At 37.4% G+C, this 26,232-nt stretch overlaps 1 protein-coding gene across 5 annotated transcripts in view; it reads right to left on the reverse strand.

Annotated features, from left to right (window-relative positions):
- Positions 1-26,232, reverse strand: part of MCTP1 (multiple C2 and transmembrane domain containing 1) — a 531,752-nt gene that overhangs the window by 120,634 nt on the left and 384,886 nt on the right. The window contains exon 18 of one of the 5 annotated variants that reach the window (XM_043593798.1): positions 24,060-25,343. The exons of the other annotated variants lie outside the window; for them this stretch is intronic. Coding sequence (XP_043449733.1) covers positions 25,281-25,343 — 63 coding nt within the window. The 3' untranslated portion in view covers positions 24,060-25,280. Of the gene's footprint in view, positions 1-24,059; positions 25,344-26,232 lie in introns of those variants that run through there. 5 annotated transcript variants of the gene reach the window in all.

Genomic DNA, 26,232 nt, shown 5'->3' on the forward strand with positions numbered 1-26,232 from the left:
AATCACACTGCTTCTTTTATCCTAGAGACTGTTTCTTCCCTACACAACACCTAAGCACTATAAAAATTATTTATACAAATAAACTATTATCTAAAGACTGAAAAGGCGTAATAAATTATGCGTAATATGGCCCAATTATGTGGTAATTTCTTTGTTTTAATTATTTGTATAGTTTTAATGAAGGGGTTGCTAGAAGGTGGAACCATTTTTATATTTAATGGAAAAAACAAATTTGTTTTAAAGAATGAAAACAAAGATAATTGGCTCTTAAATTAGAGGCATACTAATATATGCATGTTCCTAATTTATTACCAGTATTATTACTTTGTTTGTGCTATCAAAACTTTTTTCTCTGGAGCTCTGATGTTGGCTATTCAAGTTATTTTTCCCATTTCTGTTAAATGTATTAATATCTTGCTGTTCATCAAGTGCCAAAATAAAGGTTAAAAAAGTTCCCTAGATTATCTACAGAAGAAAAATTGGGGTGGGTGATGACAACTCTGATCTTTCAAGATGCAGTTTACGAATGCATAATAACTTAAGAAAGTGAGAAAAAAAATAGATTTATCAAGAAAAGAGAGAACTATCCTCAATTCAACACAGCAAATCAGCAAATTTCTTCAGGGAAAGACATCAAATTTGAAAGGCATCAATACTTTTCTGCTGTCACCAAACTGTTATTTATGCTCATGTGCCAGCTGGATTTGTGTATGTGCGTGCATAATCTTTTTCTCACCACTGATGTCATCATTAAAGCTGTACAAGAATTTTGATTTTCGCTTTGCACAATCTTCAGGAGAGACTTGGACATTATGGTGAAAGTTTGTGACAAGTTTGTAAAAGTAAGAAACACAGGCTTTATGGCAGTGAAATTTCACCGCTGCAAAACAGAGGAAGGTTGCCTGACCATGTACGCTTTTGCCTCTCCAGTGTGCACTGTAGAAACCACACAGAGAAATTCTAGAGAGATAGGTAGCTCACCATTTGGGGGAAGGAAGAAAGACATTTAGAATTACCCACATGGGACTCCCTAGAATGAGCTGCCCTTTTTGAGTTTTCAAGCATATTCTGGAATTATTTCAAGACTAGTGATTTTACAACAACACAGAAAGATACCGACCATGGGGCATCCATCTCTCAAGGCAGAAACTAGTACTGCTTTTTATTGCTGTAAACCCCATTTTTGAGGTTTATAAAGCCTTCAAGATACTGAGGCTTTTAAGTGTTTTCATTTATGAAATCTCAAAGCTGTGATGAATTAATTTTCAGAGCAGGAGGCAATAACCAGGAACAAAGAGACCTCGTACAGCACTCCAGGGGCAGCTAAGTGTAGAGAGCTCAGGTTGCACAGGGGACAAGCAGACAGGGCAGAGGGTGGAGCCTATGAGAAGGGTCCCTTCCTATAGAAGTACCATGGCTTCATTCAATACTCATTCTGACTGGCCTGACAGGTCAAGTCAGGAAACATGTCCTTCAAACTCTTTCAGCGGCGTTTCAGTTTTTCCAGAAACAACGTAACCCAAGATAACCTATCGCCAACAAAACTTCATTGGGACATCTCCCAGTTGGATTGGATGATGGTGTGCCATGATTGTATATTATCTTTCTTAGTTTAGTTAGCCGTTATAAATGCCAAAGTTTGAGAGTTTGGATGCTGGGGATTTGGAAAGGGAAGGAAAACGGATTGTTATCTAGTGTGTCTTATGGAAGTTCAGTGAATATACCTCTTTCTTATATTTTCTTACTGTATTCTCACAGAACCGTACCAGGTAGGTCTAGGTTTCCCTCTTCTGACAGAGGAGCTAAGTGAAGGTCAGAGAGGCTTGATAACTTGTCCAAGGCAACCAATTTAACAAAATATAAATAAATAAATAAAATAAAGGAGTTACAAGGGCCTGGGCATTAACACCGGCTCTGTTCTACTAGCTCTATAGCACTGGGCAAGAGACCTCCCAACTCTGGGCTTTGCTGCCTCATCTATACAGTTGTTGTTTGTTAAGAGCAGAGATGCTATCTATGTATGCAACTCAATAGGCGCCTGATCCACCATATATGCCCACTAAAAGCTGTGCTTCTGTCCGTGCTCTCATCCTGAGGACTTCTCAAAACCATGACAGAGGCACAATCTGCATTCAGGCTGTTTTTCTTCAAAGCGCTTGCCTTTTCCTCAATATAGCTCTTCAAACTGGATTCTGGGAAGAAATGAATGAAATAACAAATCCATCTGTGTATGTCTGCATTGTATCACTGAGAGGTGCCAAAGGTATAGAAATGCCAGTCCTCAAGGGCTTACTATCCAGCTGGGAGGAGAAAACACACACAGAGGACCAATTTAATACATAAAACATGATATTGTATTGTTAAGCAACAGCATGACGGTAAAGACAGCAAGCACTTTAGGAGTTGAGGGATTTTCATTACTGCGTCTCTTCACCTTCTCCAGTCTCCTGTGCTTTTCTGGTTACCATGGTGGCTGGAATCAACCGAGATTCTCTATAAAGACACTTGGGGTTGAGACTTAATGCTGCAAGTTTTGCACCACGAAATTCCCTTTCTCTAGTGATTTTATAATTTCACTCATCTGAACCTGTGTCTTTGGAATAGATTTAAAAGACCCACATGATGGCTCATGGTTTTGTCCTAAGCAGCAACCTTAGTTTCTTATGTAAACTGGAGCCGATAAAATTTGCCATTTCCTATTTATAACATCTTTGCTTTTCTTAGACAAAAGGACAAGATAAGCAAGATAATTATTAGATCCTGCTCTGCCGTTTAAAAATCATGGACTTAAAAATTAAGGGGCCATTTACATGCCAGGAAGAAAAGAGGTTTTGATTAGGAATATTCTCTCTGCATATAGGACCATTAACAATGCCAACCTTAAGAGTGCTTTTTCCCTAAAAGCAAATCTTACTGAAAACCTGACTTTTAAGCTCTTTCCAGGAAGCTTCTATGGTTTTTACAAAAGCAAAAATGAGTCACGTGGTCCCTGGAGAGGTATCAGAGCACAGTGGTGAGGAACAGAGTCCAGAGCTAGTCTGTTTGGGTAGAAGATCCACCACTTAGCAGCTATGGGTCTCTGGGCAAATTATTTCACTTCTCTGTCCCTCAGTCTCTTCTCTAAGTAAGTATCTGAAATCTGAAGCCCTTGTATTTTAGGGTGCAGATGGGGGCATTGGTTAATTGATTGGTCATCTCTTAACATCCAAGAGTCTTAATAGGGGCCCCCAAATCAGATTACTCTTTGTGCTCAAGTAAGGGTAAAGTATTAATCTGTATACTTAACATCATTTTATGCTTGGAGTCAGAAAGGCAGATATCCTGAGGCACAGCTCTTGGACGGAACTTTTGGCAACGATATTTAAACATTCCTTTACATATCACTATTTGATTTAAGGCAGTGATTTGTTAACTGGGTCATCTGTAACACATATCCTTTCCTTTTTTTGGAAATACACCTGTTTCTGGGATTTGATTTGGCTCCTAATTCAAACAGACCTCCAAGTGCTCTGAAACAAAATCAACCTAAAATTACACACTTATCTAGAGTTACATTTAGGCCATATGGTTTAAGTTGTCCAAATGTCACAGAAGCAACAGCAGCAGCCATCATCATACTTTGCACTTACCCAGCATCTTTCCTGCCAGAATATTATGTAAGTTATAAAAGTTTCATTAAGACAGAGGTGTTAACCCTAATTTCAAAAGGACAGTCACTTAACTGTTATGTTTTGTTTTGGCTCTGTTTCATAGTGAATTGCAACATAGGAGTTTCTTCAAGTATGTAATGGTTTCATGATGGCATTCTTAAAACTGATAATGCCCAAAGTGTGAACTCCTATAATATGGAAGACAGATGGAAGGCATGTAGGACCAAGACCTTTTTCCTGGGTCTTTGAGAAGACTCTTCACTAAATTAGTAGACTCAAAGCATTACAGTCTGAGGACAATGGCTAGAATGTCATTACCAGAAACTCCTGTAGAAATAATCTACATTGGAAAAGTCTGGGCAGTAAAGAGATCTCAGTGCATCACTTTAAATCTTTACCCACCTGAATTTGAAATTCTCTCTCAGATTACCAGACCTGCTCCTTAGCATCCACCATCATGCCATATATGTATAGGAGGTGGTCAATAAATCAATGTTGAGTGGATAGACATATTAAATACATAATTAGTTTATTGCAGCCCTAACAACAAGAGAGTGTCACAGTATGTGTCTGCAGTACATGTGATGGATATAGGCAGAAAAAAAATGGTAAGAGGACACTGGATGAGAAAGATGATGATAGGGTTGACCAGGTTAGGCATAAACTGATTGAACTGAAAGGATTCTCAGAGTTGTTCATATTAACTTCTCTAGGTAGTGTAGTGTGACTCAAGATAAAATTCCATCATTATTTTGCCTAGAATTAGTCCTATGGTACTATGTCTGGAATTACCCAGGCAGAAGACAAGGAAGATCTATGCTTGCCTCATCATTAACCAAATAACCTTTTAACAAACGGATCAACCAACCCATATGCTAGGTGCTGGGACAGAGGCATGAAAACTTCTTTCAGATGCTGTCCCTGTAGTCTATAAACTTATAATGAAACTCAAGAGCTCAAAAATTCAATCTTTTAAAATATACCCCACTTTTTCCTGAGAAAGTTAACAGGAACCCATGGGGGAGGGGATGGAAAAAAAAAGAGAGAGAGAGGTTAGAGTGGGAGAGAGCCAAAGCATAAGAGACTCTTAAAAACTGAGAACTGAGGGCTGATGGGGGGTGGGAGTGAGGGGAGGGTGGGTGATGGGTATTGAAGAGGGCATCTTTTGGGATTAGCACTGGGTGTTGTATGGAAACCAATCTGACAATAAATTTCATATATTTAAAAAATAAAATAAAATAAAATAAAAATAAAATATACCCCGCTTTTGTCCAGTACTGATACTTGGCTATTGCCCCCACATTGAAGTCATCACAGTTAAATATCCAGAAAGGGTTTGTTGTTATTGCTCACTTGTTTATTTTGAGAGAGACAGAGAGAGACGGTGAGGGGGGAAGAGAATCCCAAGTAGGTTCCGTGCTGTCTACACAGAGACTGATGTGGGGGTTGATCCCATGAACCATGAGATTATGACTTGAGCCAAAATCAAGAGTTGGACGCTTAACTGACTGAGCCACCCAGACACCCCTAATAATGTTTTATGATCAACTGTAACCAGGCCTTTGGGCAAATATCCCACTCCCACCGGAATCTGCTTTCCTTTCTAACCAGGGATACAAAGACATTAAACCTCTATGTAGTATTTTCCTCCCAGTTGAGTTTTTACATCTCCCAACACTAAAAAACTCAGGTTTATACAGCAGATGACTGAGGGTAGGGAGAGATAAGGCTAAACAACATAGGAAATGTTTTTTTGCTTTACTGGTAGTAATTGTAATGAAATGTAAAATAAGCCTGAATAGGTTTCAGAATGGAAGGATTAAATTAAACTCCCTTAAAAATAACAGAAGACATTTAAAAAAAAATTTCTTGTCCACCAAAGTCCCCCTCAGGCTGGGCGACCTAGGCCTCGTTAGGAAGGATATTCACTCTGCTCTACTGATGATGGGGTATCTGGGAAGCACTGAGGTGCAAACTCAAACAATGGGTTTGAATCTTGGCTCTAGCACTGTCTAACTCTATGATCTCAGACAAATTTGCCTTTCAGAGCTTTGATTTCCTTTTCCATGAAATGCTAAAATAATAGCACCTTCCTTAAAAGAGGATTATAAAGATCACATGATGACATTTGCACACTGCCAGGCATGTAATATATGCTCAATAAATATTCATTCTCCCTAATTGAAAGAAACTAATTCACACATCAAATTCTAGGACTTTATATATCCTCGATTCAGTATTTAATTATGTCCTCTGGTAATAATTAGAGATCTAGAGTAATGACCTCAGGCTAAGCACTAGAAACATGGCTGCATCTGACCACCACAGGGGACACAAAGCCAAGTCCTTTGAATCAATCTTGTATCACCATAAATGAACCCCATATGCTAAAACTGGATTTGGTTCAAAGTGACACCTACCTTAAACTCAAATAATGTAGCTAGAGAACCCCCCCCCCCATTCTTCAACCCTCAGGGGTATTCTTGAAGCTATCTATAAATTCATCTGAGAATGGAAAAAACATTTGAGAGAGAACCTCCCTCAAGATTACAAATGGTATTAACAGGAAAATAGGACAAAATTGCAAAGCCTGGAGTATATAGAGAGGAAGAGAGATGACAAGTAACATGCTCTTCTCTCCTTTCTCACTCCTTAGTTGCAACACTACAGGCCTGGCAAGAGGAGTGTGAGAAAAGAACTGTGCCTGGATCTTCTAAGAGGAGAACTCACAGTGTGCAAAGAGATTTTGACCTCACTAGAACCAGATGATTGGGGCTTTTAGTCTCCGGGGACGCTCTGGATTTCTGATGGCTCTCATTCTTTCCCTTTAACTCCTTTGTTGCCTATTTTTTATTTTGTGATGGGAAAGGTCAACACCTGGGATGGTCACGGCTTACTATCCATGTGCTATTGAGCAAATGATTTAAACTCCTTGGACTCAGTGTCTATTTCCGAAATAAAGGGTACTTTCACAGGACTCAAATACTCCTGTAAAAACAAAATAGTGTAACATGTGTAATATAACCTAGATAACCATGCCTCCCAATTTCTAGAAAGGCAGGATTGTTATGTGAAAGGTAGCTAGACTTGCTTTGAAATTGAATTGGAATATTAAACAAGATGTTTTTGGTGAGCATCTATGTTGATTTGAGGTGGATTTTTATGTGTGTGTGGGAGATTGTTGATGGAGAGCTCTACTCTCAGGTATTGCCATTTCTGTAAAACATCTCAGTACCTGGTGCACAGAAGGTGCTCAATATGGCGAGTATCCTTGATATCTGAGTACCGCAGGACACAGTCAAGCATAAAGCTGGCTGTTTGGCGTGCATCCTAGGCTTAAAGGAGAGAAGTAGATGGGTCCTTCTTTTGTCCCAAAGTTGCCAGCCCAGTTAACCAGGAAATAAAGCCAAGGCCTCAAGGACACATCCCTGGGGCAGAAAGCTACCACCGAAAATAGAACAACGGTGTTCTCAAGAAAGTACTTAGGTTGGCCACCGCATATAAAAGGGGGGCAAAAGGGAACTTAAGCCACACATCTATGGTCGGTCACAAAGATCGGCACTCAGATTAGAAAAACGCTTAGGATCGAACTTTTTCCATTAAGAATAGCTGACAAATGAGGCTGATTTTCTATGCTGTTGCTACTCACCATTTTATAGTGGCACAACTCGCAACCCAAACACTGTGGAATTACATTCACTATAGGTTTGTTTATCAGTTCTTCTACCCTATCCATTTTTCAGCAGCTGATTAGTCTCCCTGGGATGTAGACACATCTCTGATCAAGAGCTGCTTGACTCTTTTCCATCCTCACACGTGCATCCCTATATCCACATTACTTATAATAAATGTGCTCCTATGTACATATATAAACACATTTGTATGCATATATGTTCCCAATGCTGTATTCAAAGACACATCCCGAACGGATGTATATACGTGCTCATATACATATAGGAATCCAACTGGATTCCCAGAGGGAAATGTGGAACACATTGTTAAAACGTCTGTCATCCATGTAAGAGAAACAGAAATGAGCTGGGCATTAAATTTGCATACAGCCCCGAGCACAGAGGTTCCTGTATGTGCACCATTCTCCTGTTCTTGATGATGGGCATATCTGACAGAAAGATTCTGTCAGGATTAGCTCAGGAAAAACACCCCCAAGGAGATAATTTGAAGACATACTGAGAATTTGCCTCAATACATGAAAATAAACATGAAATCCTCAGCACTCTCTGCACATTGAGAAGTTCCCACCAACACCCTGCTGCACACCGGGGGATAATCTACTGGAGCTAATTAACACACAGTCATACACAACGCTGTTAGAAGTGGTTGCCACTTAGGATTGATTTAGTTGCTGCAATGCTTAAAAGAGGCTCGAGAAGGTTTTTGTGTAAATGTGGGAGGAAAAGAGAGGAAATAAAAGTGTAAAAACAGCTGCAAAATTAAAAGGTTCTAAGGTCTTTTTTCTCCCCCTGAAGACATTAGGGAAACTTATTGAGAAACTATTAGTATTCCAGTAAAGCTTTTTACTTGATTTTAGGTTTCCTTCCACGTCAAAATTACACACACACACACACACACACACACACACACACACACAGTCAGTGCACAGTCTATAGATTGTGGTTATGAAAAAGGGGATTTTTACTTTACAAGCAAACAAGTTCTTCAGTAAATGCTAACATATGGATTGTGTCATCTAAAAACAACAACAAAAACAACAACAACAACAACAACAACCTTTCCTCTCCATGTCTGCTTCTCACTTTATCTTTCTGGATTTATGGAGATTTTCAGCAACTTTATTAATTAGTAGTGAGTTTTGGGAAAAATCATCAAGGAATAAAGGGCCACAGACAATTTATTCCTTGCACTATGAAAATGACAGGACAAATCTAAGTACTTGAAAATGTTCTGCCTCAAAGTCAATGTTGCGAATGCTATCTTATGAATGAACATCTCTCATCATCATGATAGTGAAATATCACAACTGAGTATATACAGAAGTTTTAGTAACCTGCTTTTCATTGCTGAAACATAATAGAAATAATATAGAAAAGGCCACTAGTGTAAACTGCTAAGTCAGGCTTTATGAAAATTTAGAGAGTTGCAATTGATTTTTGCCCTGATAAAAGAGTTTACTAAAGAAAATTAAAATAACATAAAAAGGATTTCCAGGGAGAGAGTATTTCCTTTGGATTTAACAAGGTACTTTTTATTTTAGTTGTATTGTTTATATCCCAAATAGCTAGGAACCATTCTTGATTCTAATTCTATTTGGCTATATTTTGCTTCCGGTTAGCTGAGGTACGATTTATTAAAGATAATAAGAACTATGACAAAAAATTCTGTAAATATATTTTTCCATTAGGTTAGACTAGCCTAAAAATAAAAAACTCAACAACAATGTTCTCACATGCAGTATCTACTATGTACAAAGCCCTTTACCACATCTTGAGTAGAACAGAGAGACCAATGCAACCACTCCTTCGTCCTTTAGAGGGTAACCCCAGGAGGGAAGGCAGACACCACCCCAGAGACCTAGAGCAAACAGGAGATAACTGACGGCGGCTATGCGGTGTGTTTGGTTGTGATACGTGGGTGAGCGTTTACACAAGCCTATGTGCTGCGATCAGCTTATTATGTCTGCCACGAGAAACGGCAAGGCCTCTGCCAGCTTGGTCCCAAAGTTGGTATGAAGCAGTGGGGTGGGAATTTATGTAAGAAAGGAGGTCAGAATGGTTAGTGACGTTTTATTTTCAGTATCTTTCAAAATGCCAACAAATTGTTAACAGCGGTGTTGAGACCATGAATTGTTCCTCCTTAAATGAGCTGTACGGTGGTTTACGTAGAAAATAAAAGCATCAACAAAACATTCAATACTAAAGCTGAAGTTACACAAGTTTACAAGGGTTCTGTCAAGTAAGCGACTGCTTTGAACTGGTTAAAATACTAGATAAAAATTCATGGGCTCAGAGAATTTGCAGTGTGGGGCAAGCACATGTGAATGAGGCAAACAGACTGATTACTAGATGCAAAGGTTGTGTCCTTGCAAACATAAAGAGGTTTTTCTTGTTTTTGTTTTGTGCTAGGTCTCCAAATTTTAGCCAAAAAAACATTAGCTGGAAGCAGTTACTCAGTCTACTCTAAATAGAACAGACACTAAGTACCCAAAAGGACCAGGAAAGATCAGCCTTCTATGTTTCGCCTCATTGTCCTTCTTGGAGTTCCCCCATTAACACCAACACCAAGTAATGCTGGGAACAGACAAGGCTTTTGTTCATCATTCTTTAAAAGAAAGAGTTGGAAAGCTCAGGAAAAAATTTTAAATATTTGAACAAACATGGACATTTCGTTTTTATTCCTTTCATTAATTTACTTCTACAGCTACACTCATCTACTCCAAGAACACTAGAGCCCTACAGATGCCACTTCAAGAGCCTGCTTTTCCTTCCGGATTTAAGGTGGCAGAAAGGCAGGCAGGAGACACAGAAAGAGAAAGATGGATTGAAAAGTGTCAGGATGTCAGTCTCGATGAAATCCTGGCAGCTTCCCAAATGCCAGTTGTAGGAACGGTTTTCTGAACCTCCCTCACTGACTTTCACTTTATATTTTCACTTTATATTGATAAAAAGAAATGAATCTTTACCATTTTCCTCCCTCCTCCTCCAGCAATTTCTGGTTTCTTTCTTCGGTCTTCTGAAACACCGGCACCTTTCTTCTCCTGACGTAGTTCTTCCTTTCTCAATGTATTCTATATCCTTTCATGGAAGCAACCCAGTTGGATTGTATAGCCTGACTTCACGTTAAAATAATGTGAGCTGGGGCATCCGGGAGGCTGAGTCAGTTAAGCGTATGCCTTCAGCTCAGGTCATGATCTCACGTTCGTGAGCTTGAGCCCCACATCGGGCTATCTACTGTCAGTGCAGGGACCGCTTCAGATCCTCTGTCCTCCTCTGTCTCTGCCCCTGCCTCATTCACATTCTCTCTCCCTCTCTTAAAAAAATTAAATTAAAAAAGTAAATAAAATAACGTGAGGAGAGTTGGATTTTACTCATCTTACCCGGGCCTTACCCGAGACCAGTTAAACCGGAATCATTGAAAGGCAGAAACTGGTGTGTGTGGGTGTATGTTTTATTACAGCCCTGATGATTTTAACAAGCACCCAACAGAGTGGATTGCAGATTAGTTCACAAAGTGAGGACCCTGGGTCAGCATGATTGGCATCACCTGTAAACTTGTTAAAAATGCAAATACTTGCACCCTACCTTACGCTAATCTATCAGAAACCTTGGGATCTGGGCTCAGATTTCTGTGTTTTTAAGAACCTTCCAGCTGATTCTGAAACATGCCAAAATTTGGAAGCCTATGTGCTAGATCACTGACATTTTAATTGTCTAAGTTAAGACTTTTAGCAAAGTCTTATTTAAAGTGTGGTCCCTGACCGGCAACATCAGGATCACCTAAGAGCTCTACCCTTGGCTTACTGAGGTTTTTAATAAGATCCCCAGGTGATGTATATGTAGATCAAAGGCTGAGAAGCGCTGTTCTAAGAACTTATTCAAAATTCCTTGGACCTTGCCAAATAGCTGGCTGTTACAATCTTATTAATACATGTAATAATTATCCATTTCTCAAAAATGGAACCCATTTATCCTTTAGCTATTAAAAGACAGAGTTGCTTTTCCTATGTGGTGCCAGGTCTAACTCTTTTTCTATATTTCTATTTTTGTTCTAAAGGTAATTTTGCATCTCTGGAGAAAATGGAGAAAAACCTTATGCCAGAACAATAAAATGGATACATCTCAGAACTAAGGAAAAGATCAAGAAGTAAAAAATCAAAATTCCTGATGTTTTCCTCGGTTCTGAGATGTATCCATTTTATTCCTCTGGAAACGGGATCTCTGAGGTTGCACAGAGAACAAGGATAGATTCTTTGCTTTGCGTCTACTCCCAAACACAGGAAAGGATCTCCGGAGGTGAAAAAACACACACACACACACACAAAAAACTTTATTGACCATAACCACTCCTATATATATGTATACATACATATGCAAATTAGAGGGAGAGGGAAATGTCATCTCCAGCAAGTCAAGTTCATCACCCTCTGAGGGTCAGGCTCTGGTGTGAGGATGGCCCAGATTTCTCTATAACAGAGAGAGCTCTGTTGCTTCTTGTGATTATTCTGAAGCATTACTTTGTGAGAACCGAGGTAATGGCAAAAGGTCACAAACCCACCTGCTTGAGCACCTGTTTTTCCACTCTTCTTCTTTCATTTGCAACTTCAGCCTCATTTAGTTCAGATAAGAACCGATCCCTTGAAACTGCAGGTCCTTCCCTGTTTGGTATCCTAGCCTGAGCCTTGATTTGGAAGGGGTGGTGAACAGGTGGAGAAAAGGGCTGTCACATGATCTACATTTGTAGCTAATAAGAAGAACATTTTCAGAGTTGAAAAGAGCAGACTAAAGAATAATGATTTTAAACTATTTCTGAATCTGATTAAAACCATCGTGCAAGTCAACTACATTCTTTTACTACAGAATATGTCATTGAATCTTATCATCAGAAAGTCTGAAAAAATTAAGAAAGATTCAAAATCAAATGTGTAACATTAAGAAGTGAAGAAGCCTCCTTACAACATGAACGTTAGTTGTCCAGTCTGACCAGTCTGTTCAAAACTTCTTAGTCACTTAGTTACTTCTTCCTGAGCTTCCCCACCCCCAGCCCTGGGGGTTACCCTGTGAGAAAATGACTTCTCTATCTAACCACTTAATGTGAATATTTGTTGTGAACCAGCTGCAGCTCTAATAACCACTGATCCATGGAATCGAAGGTTACTCTGCACAAACAATAAGCTCTCCTTGTTCCTGCAACTGCACTCTGTAACCTTTGCAAGTATTATAAAAAGTAGGCACCATGGATCCCAATGCAATTACAGCCACAAGTTTCTTACGATCAGATTAATTTCAAGCTTCAGTAAAGTAGTTAAAGGTTTATCAACAAAGGTGATAACTGATGACATACAATTGCTCAGACGATGGGGTAGTTTTTCTGCAAAATAAACTAGCTGCACTGTGTTGGCAATTTGGTCAACAGGTAAAACTAAAAATGCTGATGGTTCGAGGTATGTCGACATCGTGGTGACAATCAAAGGTTCGTTTCTTTCCCACATAAATATAATTTTCCATTTTAAGAAATAAAATCACTCAGAAAGAATTTTGTTCAAAGGGTCCCTGAACTAAATAAATCAAGCTCCATTCTCTAAAATCCAAATGAGTTCCTTGGTAGCAAAGGAACACAGGAATGAGTGTTTATAACATGTATTTTTTTGACCACCACAAAAACGTCATGGACTTAGACATTCACAGGTGTGATTTATTACCTCGAAGTAAAATATACTAATAAGATTTTAGTGTAATTAAAATCCATTTCCCTCCTCAGCAAAATAAGACTTTAAGAAAATATAGAACCAGTCAGGTTCTAACCACTTGTGACTCCTGATCTAGAACAGAGCCTGGACACTTAGTGGGCACTCAGTGAGTGTGAGGGAGGAAGGAAGGAAGGAAGGCAGGCAGGAAGGAGAGAACATCAAAATGGGAGAAATACCCCCGCTAAGAAAAGAGAATTATGTCTCTGAAATAAAAGTTATACTTCTAAAAATATCATGTACTATTTTCAACCCATGAATTAGAAATAAAGGTGCGTTTTGGTATGAAACACATGCTCTGCAACTGTTTGAATTAATACATGCTGTCAATTATTCCAAAAAAAAAAAAAAAAAAAAAACAACTGAGAAGAGAGGAAGGCAGTGATCTTCGTTTTCACTTAAGAAATATATACACGGTGGCATTTTGTTGTATTAGTTTAAAAATAACAAGTACAATAATGCCAGTCCTTCTGGCTTTTAACTGCTTTTAACAGAAATAAGATAAAACGGGTCTAAACTGGTGAAGGTTCTGAGATGCTAACAGCAATCGTCTTGCTGCTTGTGAGAGTGCCTGACTCCTAGAAGCACTTTTTTGTAATATTGCTACACAGTCCTAAAATATTACTCTATATTTTAGAAGACTTGTGTATTTCTTTTTTTATTTGAAGGGCTGTATGAGAAACAAAGCATTATGTTTCAGACAAGAGTCCTTATGATTTTCAAGATCCCAGGTTATGCACTCAGCCATTCAGCTGTCTCCCACCTACATGGGGTCACAATGCTAAGAAAAGTCACCTCTGAGCAAAATTGTGAACTTCAAGGCCAAACAACCACATAAATAATCTGTAGGCCACAGACCATCATCAAAGTCTGGAATTTATGCAAATAGTGCTGCTTACATTTAACAGATCTGTAATGGTGTAAGCTTTTCCAGCCTAAATAAACGAGAAAGTGGAGAGCTTTTATGGTGCAAGATTGCTACCTAGAGGCCAAACTGCAGAATAACATACAAAACAATTAGGGTGGGGGGGGGGGGAAAGAGGCAAACAGTATTTTATCAGGGCAATGTAAATTATATACTGATAATGAGAGAAATCCAGGAGAATGTAAAGATTGTATAATACACACTGGATGTGTATTGGCAGTTTTTGTTATAAAACCATAATCCAGTTTTAGAGCTTTTATTATTTCCCACTTCTTTCTTTTGAAGGGTTCTTTACCTCCTGAAAAACATAGTGTTTTTCTGCGGGGCAAATATATTCTGTCTCAATAATGTATTCTAATACCTCCGCACGTATATTGAATATATATATAGAGATTCTATGTAGAATCCGTATTGATAATTGTAATTGTTTTTGGTAGAGCAATCAATTACAAAATTTGGAGTAAGTTTCTATGGCTCGAACAAAACTCCTAAGGCAGTGGTGGCTGGGGGAGAGGACAGGTTATACTACATTCTCCCTGACTCTAGATAGTTTTTATAATTCATTTATTCAAAACTATCTACTTCCAATATTTAGAGTAATTTAAAGATTATGTATATTTTTAAACTGTATTTCTTCTTTAAGAAAATACCAAATAGTTTGGCTATGAAGCTCAGATGGTAGTTCATCTTACAGTAAAGCAATCTGATTTCCACTGACAAAAAAAATGTGATTAACACTGAATTCCCAGTAATTTATTTACCAGCCACAGTTTTTGAAATATTGAGGGTGATTTTTAAAATACAGATCTTTGAAACTATAAGACAAGTTATTAGAAATGCATTTTTCCTTCAACCATAAAGAAATTCCAACTCTAAAGAGAGTAGGTTTCAAAAGTGAATAATATATTATGGTTAAAACGCATCAACAATCTGTCACACCATATGTACAAATAAACATATCCTATCATCACTGCACATGCCATAAATGAGGCCAGGGAAACATCTGAAAAGGTAGAGCAAATTCTTCCTCGTACTCTTATAATCACTAAACAACATTGTCAACATTTTCCAAGATATGCATAGAGGAAAGCTATGCTAAGCTATAATACTGCTATTTATATAGTTCAAACATTCTGCTTGCCCATCTGATGAAGAGGTTCCGCACATTCTTAATTTTAAACTCCATTTAGAACATACTCAGTTTGAGGAAGGAAAGAATACTATTCTTTATAATTGGATTTTGGTTTTGAATAATGAAATATTAATTATAATCTATCCTTGAAATATTTAGGAGCAAGAATCTTAGGTGAAATGTGATTAATTCAAGAGTTCAAATATAACAGAATCATAAAGGAAAAATCATTGTAGAGTAACAAATATGCTAGTTTATTCTGACTTGTAGCCAACTGCATATAGTTCATCATTTCCCCCAACTAAAGTGTGGATTTTAAGCAATTAGATGGTGTAGTAAACATGTGTGATAGCATCCATAACTTTAGAAGGCAGAGTGGTGAAGGCATTAGACTACAGGTGGGTATTCCCCCCTAGTATTAGTGTCTCCTGAGGAGCAAATGTTTTATATATGGTGCTTAACTGTATATAATCATAATATAATTATGCAATGATTAAATGATCTCAATTTTATTTTAATCAAGTAGGTAATATTTTTATTAGAAATAGTTTTCTATAATTACATTACTCAGGAGAAATTTTAATAAAGATTGAGGGTAAACCATATAACTTCTAAAAGCAAATTCATAATAAATTTTCTGTGAAATTAATATTTAATTTACCTAACGGTATTTCTCCTCATATAGTTCTCCAGAAATTGGGTTGTTACTTTTGCAACTGATTTATACTTTGTCAGTCAGTATAATGGTGAACAGAATTAGTGAGAATGTTCAGGATGTGTGAGAGAATTATTAATTAAAGGGAAGAAAAAGTTTTTAATTCTTCCCTCTTAGGCAAAATGGATTTTCAAGTCCTTATTATTATTTACCTGAGGTAAATAAATTCATATGTAGAGCTCTAATTCTACCATAACATAATTACAAACCATAATAAAGGGTAAAAATTTTCCTATTGCCTTTAAGAAGGCTTTAGGAACGAAATATAAAGCTGAATAATAAAAATTACATTATGGTTGGTGGATACTTATCCTAAGGCTATTTATCAAAATCAACTCAACTTATTGATCATAAGAAACAGTGCCATTATTCTGTTGGTGTAATTGTAATGCTCATAACGAGGTAGCCTACTATGTTTGTGTACCATTTTAACACGGATTGTGTATCAGAAAAATTGTCCATACAAGCAACAAAACTATTTTTCCTTAGCTCACAGAACTGTATTCACTTTTTTCTTATTTGTGCATTTTCACTGTTCTCATGCTAGACACGAATGAGTCCTAAAACTAAATTCGCATTATCAATATGAATTCTAGACCCATCAGGTCTCTTTCTAGCTGAGGGGATGTTACTTTTATCTTTGCTACATTCTCTGCAGAACTTATTGGTAACATACTTTCAGAAATGCCAGCCAATAAACGACACTAAAATAATTTTCTTTATAAAAGCACAGTGATCTTTGGCACCATTCACTATTTTCAAAGCCAGAAAAGAACAGATAACAAATATATGACTCACAAATTATCAATTATGAAAAATAATCTGGTTCGGAAAGCTGCACTAATGTAAAAAGATGGATTACTTGTCACAAACCAATAAAGGCTATTGTTTGTGAATCCGATATTTGATTTTATCGTTTATGTTAGGCAACTTAAAATGATTTTTAAACCACATTACTTTTTGAAAAAAAAAATTTATAAAGGTGAACACAGGGGTTGGGGGGAGAAGAAACCAGATGTGTAATCTGTCATCCTTGAAACAATTTATACTCTTACATTGAATCCAGCCTGCAAATTTAAATCGCAAAGACCTGGTCAGCAAGGATGGACGTATTAGAAAGGGCCCTACCATGTTCCAGAGAATGGACAGCAGCAGGAACATTAGTATGACTTTGGTTCTATTTTTCTTTTTAATACGCCATTCTGATGGCAAAAACTTTGCAGCTATGATGCTTTGTTATGCAGAGAAGTTTAAACCCTGTGATTTCAAAGGTAAGTGTGGTTACACTTCTCACGAGGGTACTGGCCTTTGCCTATTTTGTATTACACAGAAAAAAGCACAGTGAGGCTACCAAGCTCAGAAAACCTTTATGACCGATTCTCTTCCAGATTGTTTCATATTTGTAATTTTACAATGAAGACAGAGGTACAGTTCTCACCAATCGTGGAGAACATTCTTGGGAGCGGCTAGGGCCAGAAATTTCCCACATGGTGTTACCTGGGCACCACTTCAGTGCTCTCTCTGCTCTCTGATAATCCAACTACAACCTTTTACACATGCTTGTGAATTAGGACTTGGGTATCTAAGATAATCAGAATATTTTGTCCACAAGGCCAGTAATAAAATGTGCATATGTTATCTACAGGTGGCTCACTCCCACCCCTAGATAACAGGCTTGATCATCAGATGATACAGGGCACAGATGGGTTTCAGTGACATAAAATATGGCAGACACAGGTAGAGGGTTGCAGGGACCATAATACAGATAGTCAGGAGTAATCCCAAGATTATGATGTGCTCGGATGGGTATCTGGTGGGAAGACTGAAAAATGGTGAAGGAAGGGATGGGTTTAAGGGTAGAAAGGGGTTCGCATCCTAGAGACATTACTGCACAATGAGGCTTTACCATAGACTTCTTCCTGCTCCTCACCCAGTGAAAAAATACTAGAAATCTTGAAATAAACAGAAAAAGGAAGAGACCAAGGGCCTGCTTATAAGCCAAAACATAGTTTAAAAAAAAGTTAAGTATTAAACCCTGAATCAACCTCTAACAGCTTGTTTCAGGTGAAGGTCATGAATTTTGCTTGAAGTGGGGCTCAAGAGTGTTCTTGGATATCTTCCTACTTGGACTCTGTAAAGAAGTGAAATGAGGTTGGGGGATGGACGTAATTGAGTAACTTATTCAATTATGGCAACTGCTCCTAATGAAGACCTATTACAACTAAGTTTTTAATAGAAAATGTGCTAATTGACTAGGTTGGAGCTCAGAACAAGCATATGGCTAAGATGTTTGATTACCTAGTCTGGTTCCATGTCAGTGATCAACTATAACACTGTAAAAATGAGTGTTTCTATGACAACTACTAAGCTTGCTGACTAAGGAGTGGGTGACCAACTTGACGGATGAGTTTCTCCAAATAATATATGATCCATTATTCCCCCACTATTTAACCTAGAGGCTCATCAGCTGAAGCATGCTTTCTCTTGTCCCTTACTCAAAACATTCATCCTGCTTTCAGCCGTGGCAAAGCTTAAATCAGACTCTTATGTGAAGAATATTGCATAGGATTTCTTTTTTAATTGGAAAGGGCATATATAGCTATGAATCCAATCTCTTCAGAAAAGTGAAGCAAGTCAACACACTCCGACTAGTTCTGAGTCTAACATTTAACCTCATGAGGAGTGACTGTAATAATTTTGGAAGTTTCTGGATAGGGGCAGTCTCTAAGTCAAAGAGAGCCTGTACAGCAACTTTCAGGAGATGGGTAATTCATCACCCACAATTTTAGACAAAAACTTTCTTTTCCAATGTCATTCTAAACTAAAATTCAAAACAGGTGTTTGATGCTAAGGCTGTAACCAAATTATTCCCCCTTATAACCTGCAACTCTGATAAGACTTCCCTCGGAAATATAATGGTTACATAGCCCTTGCACGGCTTTAACAAACCCCTATTTTCTTCTTTCTGCACCATACAATGTGCAGTCTATTTGCACCCATTCAGGACTAAATTACAGATAAAGTTACAGCAAATTTGTTTTCTCAAAAAAGCAGTCAGCCCTAATATCCCTTGAGTAATAAAAGCCTTGTCTTTCATTCAGAACTAGAACTGGCATAATTTTCTCCAAGAAACAAACTCTACTTCCTGCGACAATGGACCTGTTCTTAAAATTCTGAATGGGGTGCAGCTCAATTTGCAGGTGTTCAGGTATAAAGGTAAAAGGGCATTTGACCCCCCAACTGGCAATTGGTGCTGTGGTAGGTAACTTCAGTCTCCTAGTTATATCATTCTATTAGATAAGCTGCCAGAGTTTTCAGCTCTGAATTACAGAGGTAGGCTCAAGTGAATCAATAATTTATACAGATATATCTCATTCGTTCTGATGGTATAAAGATACATACTAACAGCCTGCTGCAGCCACAGAACAAAGCCAGGGAGACATTATTTAAAAAGAAAGACAGAAAAAGAAACCCATTTATCTATGTGAGCGAAAACATTACGTAATAATGACCTAATGGCTTATTAATATTATTTTTCAACCGTTTACACAAATGCTGTGATGAGATAAATCAGCTCTTTATGAATATCAATAAGGCGAATGTTGAACTAACATTTAAAACTTTTGGATTGACTTTAAAACAGAGTGGTATTTTACATGGCAGTACAATAGAAATCATTCGAAAGATTGGTGCACCTGAGAAGTTTACATTCGCTAGCTTAACTAAATCCTTCAAATATTTTATTACTGAATTTCAGTATAAAATTACTCTCTAAAAGATGAGGATCAAATACGTTTAGGGACTGTACACTAAGAGTATTGTTAATATAGCCTTATGCTGTTAATCATTACCTGGGGAAAATTACATAGTGTTTTATTCACTAATACTGTGACATTTTTATTAACTCATAATCCCTGTGCTAACAGTGGTGCATTAAACAAGTTATATTAAGAGGGCAGCAAATATTAAAAATGCCTATTTAAAATTCTTCAATCATGTTCAAGGGAATCCTCTAACACATGGGCTCCTCTAAAGGAAAGCAGTACCCAAAACAGTGTGGTTATAATATAAATTAATAATCAATAGCCCAGATAACTTAAACAATATTTCTATAACTTCCTGCTGTCTCGTCCGTAAAAATGAAGGGATTCTGTGATCTAAAAACATGATAAAAATCTGTCCTGGTAACTTTAATTATAAACTGTGACTGTTTCTTGACAGATCTCAAAATTTATGTGAGGACAAGATGCATTAGAAGTTGGTCCCCTGCCCATTTTACCTCTTTCCGTTCAAGGCCGGACATGTTGTCTGGCTGGGACACGTGAACCAATTGCATTCAGAAATGGCTTAAGAAGACTGTGTGCAAAATTAATTAAGGCAATGGATCCAATGAGAAAGAAGATAGCAATTAGAGGTAATACTCAGGTACCCTATTTTCCTCCACACAGAGAAATGATCTTTTCCCTTCTTTTCCAGGCAAACTCCTTTGGAAATACAGCAGATGATAAAATTCTGAAAGAAAATAAAAACACACGCAAGAGAGAAAACAAGAGCGAAAGCGAGAGCGAGAGCGAGAGCGAGCGAGAGAGAGACTAATGCAGTGGTCTCTACCACAAGTCCTTAAGCTTTTATATGCGATACTCTGGGGCTGCCTGCTGTAACCAGTTAACATTTCTGGCCTTCCAAGAAAATATAACTAGTCCCTTAAAGTAGAGAGAGGAAGAAGAAATAATGGAGTGTCCCATTTCTGACAGTCAAGAGGGAAAGGAGAGAAATGTTCCCACACTGATCTCATTAAGATGACGAGAATAATGAGTGTGAATCTTATGTATGAATCTCCTAGTAGATAGAGGAGGGCATAAATGTATCCCACATTCACTCCTTTATGATGCCTGATATACTACATTTATTCTTAGCTTCATCTGATACTACTGTTGGGGGCTTCTGTTACAATATTACAGCTTTAACTTCAAGTTTTGCCGCTGAAGTCATCTGAGTCAGTCATTCAACACAGCTTTATTGAGTGTGCATGAAAACGGGGAAGATCTGTTAATGGCAACTGAAATGCATCTCAAGCAGAACAGCCTGAATTTATTTCCTGTCACTGGTTCTAGTAATGGATTAAAAATACTGACAAATGGCATTTTTCAGTTTATAATCTATTTTATTTCCTAGCTCCTTAAACTTAGGTTAAACATTCTACTCGATTAGAAATAGAACCCTGGTATTATTAAATACGTCTAAATATTATTAAATATTTTTGGAGGAAGACTCATGCATTTTCCGCAAACACTGACGAGACATTTTCTTTGTGATTTGTTTCTCTTCCTTAGACCTAATGTAAGATATTTTCAAATAATAATTTTAAGTTATATCAGTTTTCAAGATTGGTATACATTCTGGAAGGGGACATAGCTCTCAGAAACAAAAACCTGTGCTCTGGTTGTGTATGTCGTTCAAGCCTAAATGATCCACGGGCCCTTGTACTTAAGGACTTCAAAGCATTTCATAGAGATGATTTAATTTAGCTTTCTTCACTCCAATAACTTTAATAGCAATAAATTGGGGCACCAAGCTTACAGCACATAATTTATATAATGAAGAGGACAACCCCCTTACAAATTCTAACGCTATCTCAAAATACGCCCAAATTATTATTTTAGTACTTCTACTACGTTGTGAAGGGATATGCTATCCTATCATATTACTTAATGACAGGCTAGAAAAATTTTGATCCACAGAATTTTGAAGGACATTTAGGATGAGAGCAATCAATGAAGCTGGATCACCAATTTTTCTAAATAATTCAAAATACATACACTTTTTTTCTTGGCATTTATTTAGTCTAATGAACACTTACACCATGGACAGCTTCATCTTAGCTACCATTAAATCAATACGAATCAATATAGATAGTTTAAACTGTTTAAGCAACTCAGTGACAATATATGTTTGAAACCTGGAAAATATATTCTTAATGAGTCTACATTTACTTTTGGGAATAAGTAATTTATACCGCTTGGAGGCCAAGTGACATTACTTGTCTAAAATGTGCCTCACTTAGACACACAGTGAACCCTTTAAGAGTTCTTTATTACTGTGCACTCGTCTCTGCAGTGGTTTGAGGAGTGGTGTACATGACCCCGACCAATGGAAAAGTTCATTAAAATATAAGATACACACTTATTAACTTCAGGAATAATACTAACTAAAGTGAACACGGCTTTACTGTTTCCAGTAGGCAATGCCAGCCCTCTCAGATGAACACATTCCTTAACAGGGAATACCAAGGACTGGGAGTCCAATTTTATACTCTTAGAACTCTACAAGACAACGTCAGACATTTGGTTTTCCTTAATTAAGAACATTCAACATATGAAGTTCAGGATAGAGAGACAGATAGATCTATCTGTATTTCTCTCTCTGCCCCCCTTTTTTTTTTAAAGTGTATTTATTTATTTTGAGGGAGAGGGAGAGAGAGAGAGAGAAAGAGAGGGAGGGAGGGGCAGAGAGAGAATCCCAAGCAGCCTCTGTACTGCCAGCACGGAGCTGGACACAGGGCTCGAACCCACAAACCGTGAGATCATGACCTGAGCCCAAATCAAGAATCAGACAGACGTTTAACTGACTGAGTCACCCAGGAGCCCCTCTCTCTCTGCCCTTCTTATCTTTTCAATGTTACTGTCTTGAAGGATCTACTCCCCACGACTGGGGGAGAAGGAGAGTGCCTCAGTAATTTCCTCTACCGCAAAATGGTCTCCAAGCTCCCTTCCAAGTGTAACATTCTGTCACTTCATCTGTGCCCTTCAGAGCCCCACAGAATCTAGGCCCCTTGCCTTTGCCATGAGGCAGGTGCTCTATGTTGAAGGTAGGACTGGGATAGGTGTGTTGGTGGCATCCTGAGCACCAAGCCATGATTGCACCGAATCTCCTTCCTACATGCAATGTTTCCATTCTGCAGCTAGTACTCTATAAAGGAATTGATTAGGTTTGTTAGTGGCTCTATGTCATTATTTATGACATTGCTACTATCGGGAAGTGTGTTCCAAAGTCCAAGTAACTATCTTACAAAACAGACTTTTCCATCTTATTTGGAGATGGGAACCCTATATGAAGAATATTTAGTCTTAACTACACTAACCAAGCCAATCAAGATTTAAGACTTAGAAACTATGGCATGAGTCTCTTATTCTGATAATATTTTTAAAAATGAAAGGAATAGGATACAGCCGGAGAAGCTGATAGAACCTGGGTTAAATGTCTCTTCGATAAACACCAGCCTGCTGGAGGAGGCATGCAAGAGGCTCTTGCAATGGAAGAACCAATTCTATTTAAAATAATTTAAACGCAACCAGATAAATTTTCAATATTGCCACCTAACCAGGAAAAGTGAACCCTGGCATCTGAACTTCTGCATTTATAAATTAATTTTCTCTGAGTAGCAGCCACCACTTTACTATTACTGCTTCAAAACGTAGCACCTCTTTTATACAACCTCATTAATCTGTGGACAATTAATGGACTACTTTTAAGACTGGCAATCTATTATTTTAAATTAAATCTTAAATATGTCTTTAACTAAGAAAAATAATATTTAATCCATCCACATTTTACGACAAAACTGAATGATAGATTCTTTTTCTCAAACATGTAAGCATTGCCTGAAATCTGCTTGACGAGAAATGTATAGAATCCTAACAACAGAAAATGCACTAGAATTATGTGTGTAGAGCTAAGTGGGATATAAAACATCATATATTTATGTACTATTGATAAATTGGAATAGTTCCAGTTTTGGGATTCCTATGCGGAACTAGATAACTTGACGTGCAGAATAGCCAGTAAAACATGTATCTTCACCATTTTAAATGACTTTCCTATTCTACAACCTTTTTCCTTCCCTTCCAATGAAGATCTAATAGGTAATCAAGCCTAATGAAGTATGCTTTTATATCTCAGACATAATGATATTCATTTAAGAATATAAAGATTATCTACTAGTCATAAATACAGTGCAATGTATAGACAAAACCCATCAAACCCTCATAATGATGGAGGTCATATTACTTAGGCCAGAATTAATGTTCACCCCACTTCTCCATTTCAGTGAAGCACAACAATGTACCCTTGGAATTGATGTAAAGAAGAAAACTCTCGTATGGGTTTCATAAGGGCAAGATTCAATTCTTTACTCTCTACAAAGCTAAACAAAATCTTTCCTTTAATTGGACTCTAATATAGTCAATAATTTCGTACAGAGATCACAAATTTTCTTTCTCCAGACTGGATTACCTATGGGAATAATCTTTATTATATGCAAACTACAGAAAATCCAAACTAGACTTCACCACCAAGAGTATGAAAATAAACAGAGTTAAGCTCATGTGAAACCTCATTTACAGTATGTATCCTCAAAGCGGGGCAATATGACATCCAAGGGGGCAAAAATTGGCTCTTAGGGGAGAATAAAAGAAACTTAGATATTACAATGATTTGTGCCCCTCCAAAACTCAACATTGTCTGAGATAATCGTATTCCTTAGCATTTATTTTCTCTCATTTAATGAAAATTTTCTTCTTAGGAGGTTGAATATGGAAAAAAAAAACCCACTGAGAAACACTGATTTAATATAAAATGAAAACCAAGTTTTATCTCTAACATCTCTTTTTTCCATTCTTAAAATCAGAGTTGCCTTTCATTTTCATCCAAATATCTACTGACACTTTAATGTAATTTCCATCTTTTCTTGCTTGTTAGTTTTTCTCTGATTTTCTCTTCATTATGTCCCTTTGAGCCAATAGCTGGTGACTGGTGTGAATGTGAGAAATGGTTGCTCTTTCATCTTTACTCTCTTACTGATCTCTCATGTTACCACTTGCTGAGTGTTGGACCTCTGTCATCACAGCCCAGGAGAAGGTGCAACGTGGAGTCAAAACTCACACACCTACTGTGGCAAGACTGACTACTGGGTCTATATCCAATTCTGACTGTAGTAGTCAAATGTGGTAAAATGGTGGCAGGAGAAAGAGCAACAAAAAAGCAGAAATAACTTTCTTAACAACATTTCAGGTCAGCTTTTCCCTCGGTAAATTAACACACTCATAATTCTAAGGTATATCGTCATAACTGGTCAAAATAGAAAAATGTCACAACGGAAAGCACTTTACTCCTATTTCTTCATATTTACCTGATACATAGGGGCATGGAAATATGTGTCAAGTAAACTTACGGACTCAAGTATATTAGTGACTGCATTTGTCTTATAATTTACAATCTTTCAGAAGAGTTATTACTTTACAAAATTTTAGTAAAATAAATTATATAATTATCTCTTTCATTTAAACGTTTTTCTTTGCAAAACACTTTCCATAATAATATTTCACGATAGAACCTGGCTTGCTCTTTTGTCCTGGACAGTTTCAATTGAAGCCGGAAGGTAGAAAGCTCTTCTGAGGACGAATATCCTCAGTTGGTTTAGGAATCTGAGGATGGAGAGTGATCTCATTACTTTATAATTGTTGATCGTTAGTCAACTCAGTTATAAAGTCTGGACCAACCAACATATTTTCAAAGGCTCTCACAAAGGTCTTGAGGCTGACACTACCTGATAAGTAATGCCTGAGGTGAAATGGCCTAGCACCCACAGAGCCAGGAGGAGACCACACTGAGGCATCGGCACCCCCTCCTGTCCCAGCTTTCATTGCTTGAACTATGAAGATTCACAAGAAGTCTAATTGCTGAATTCAAAAAGGTATCACAGTTATGTTCGTGATGTTAGCAGTTTATATTTGATTATAATATAGTACAATAGCACTATACCTGAGGAAAAGTGAAATAGTTTTATTTTCCCCAAATCACTCAAGGAAGAATGTATCCCCAGATTATAGCATTTTACTACTTCCTACTTTTGAATACAAAGGAGAGTAAAGATAATAGAAAATATGTGTTTGACATGCTCTAAGAATTAAATTCTTCTTGTAAATAGACAATAAAATTTAAGAGGAATAAGCTTTTCAGAGAGTAGTAGACTCAGTGTCTTATGTGATTATCTCCCTCCAAAGAGCAGGAGGCCATTTTGCTGATATCTATTAAAATAAACAACAAAAAAAGGGTGCTGGCAATATTTAAAGAGAGCTATGCACGAATTTGAGGAAGTGCTGCCTTTGTAGATGTAAGAGATAAAACACAAAAGAGAAAGACTACACATTTAAATAGATCTATAAACTAAGCTAGAGCAACACTCCTCAAGAAGGATTCGAGAAATCTAGTCAAAATGCTTTGTCCCATTAATATCTGATTTGCTACATTTCCTAAGATTCACAGTTGATTTTAGCTAATTGTGATCAATCTTCAAACTCAACTCACTTCTAA

Source organism: Prionailurus bengalensis, chromosome A1 (assembly GCF_016509475.1).
Source record: "Prionailurus bengalensis isolate Pbe53 chromosome A1, Fcat_Pben_1.1_paternal_pri, whole genome shotgun sequence".
NCBI classification, from domain to species: domain Eukaryota; kingdom Metazoa; phylum Chordata; class Mammalia; order Carnivora; family Felidae; genus Prionailurus; species Prionailurus bengalensis.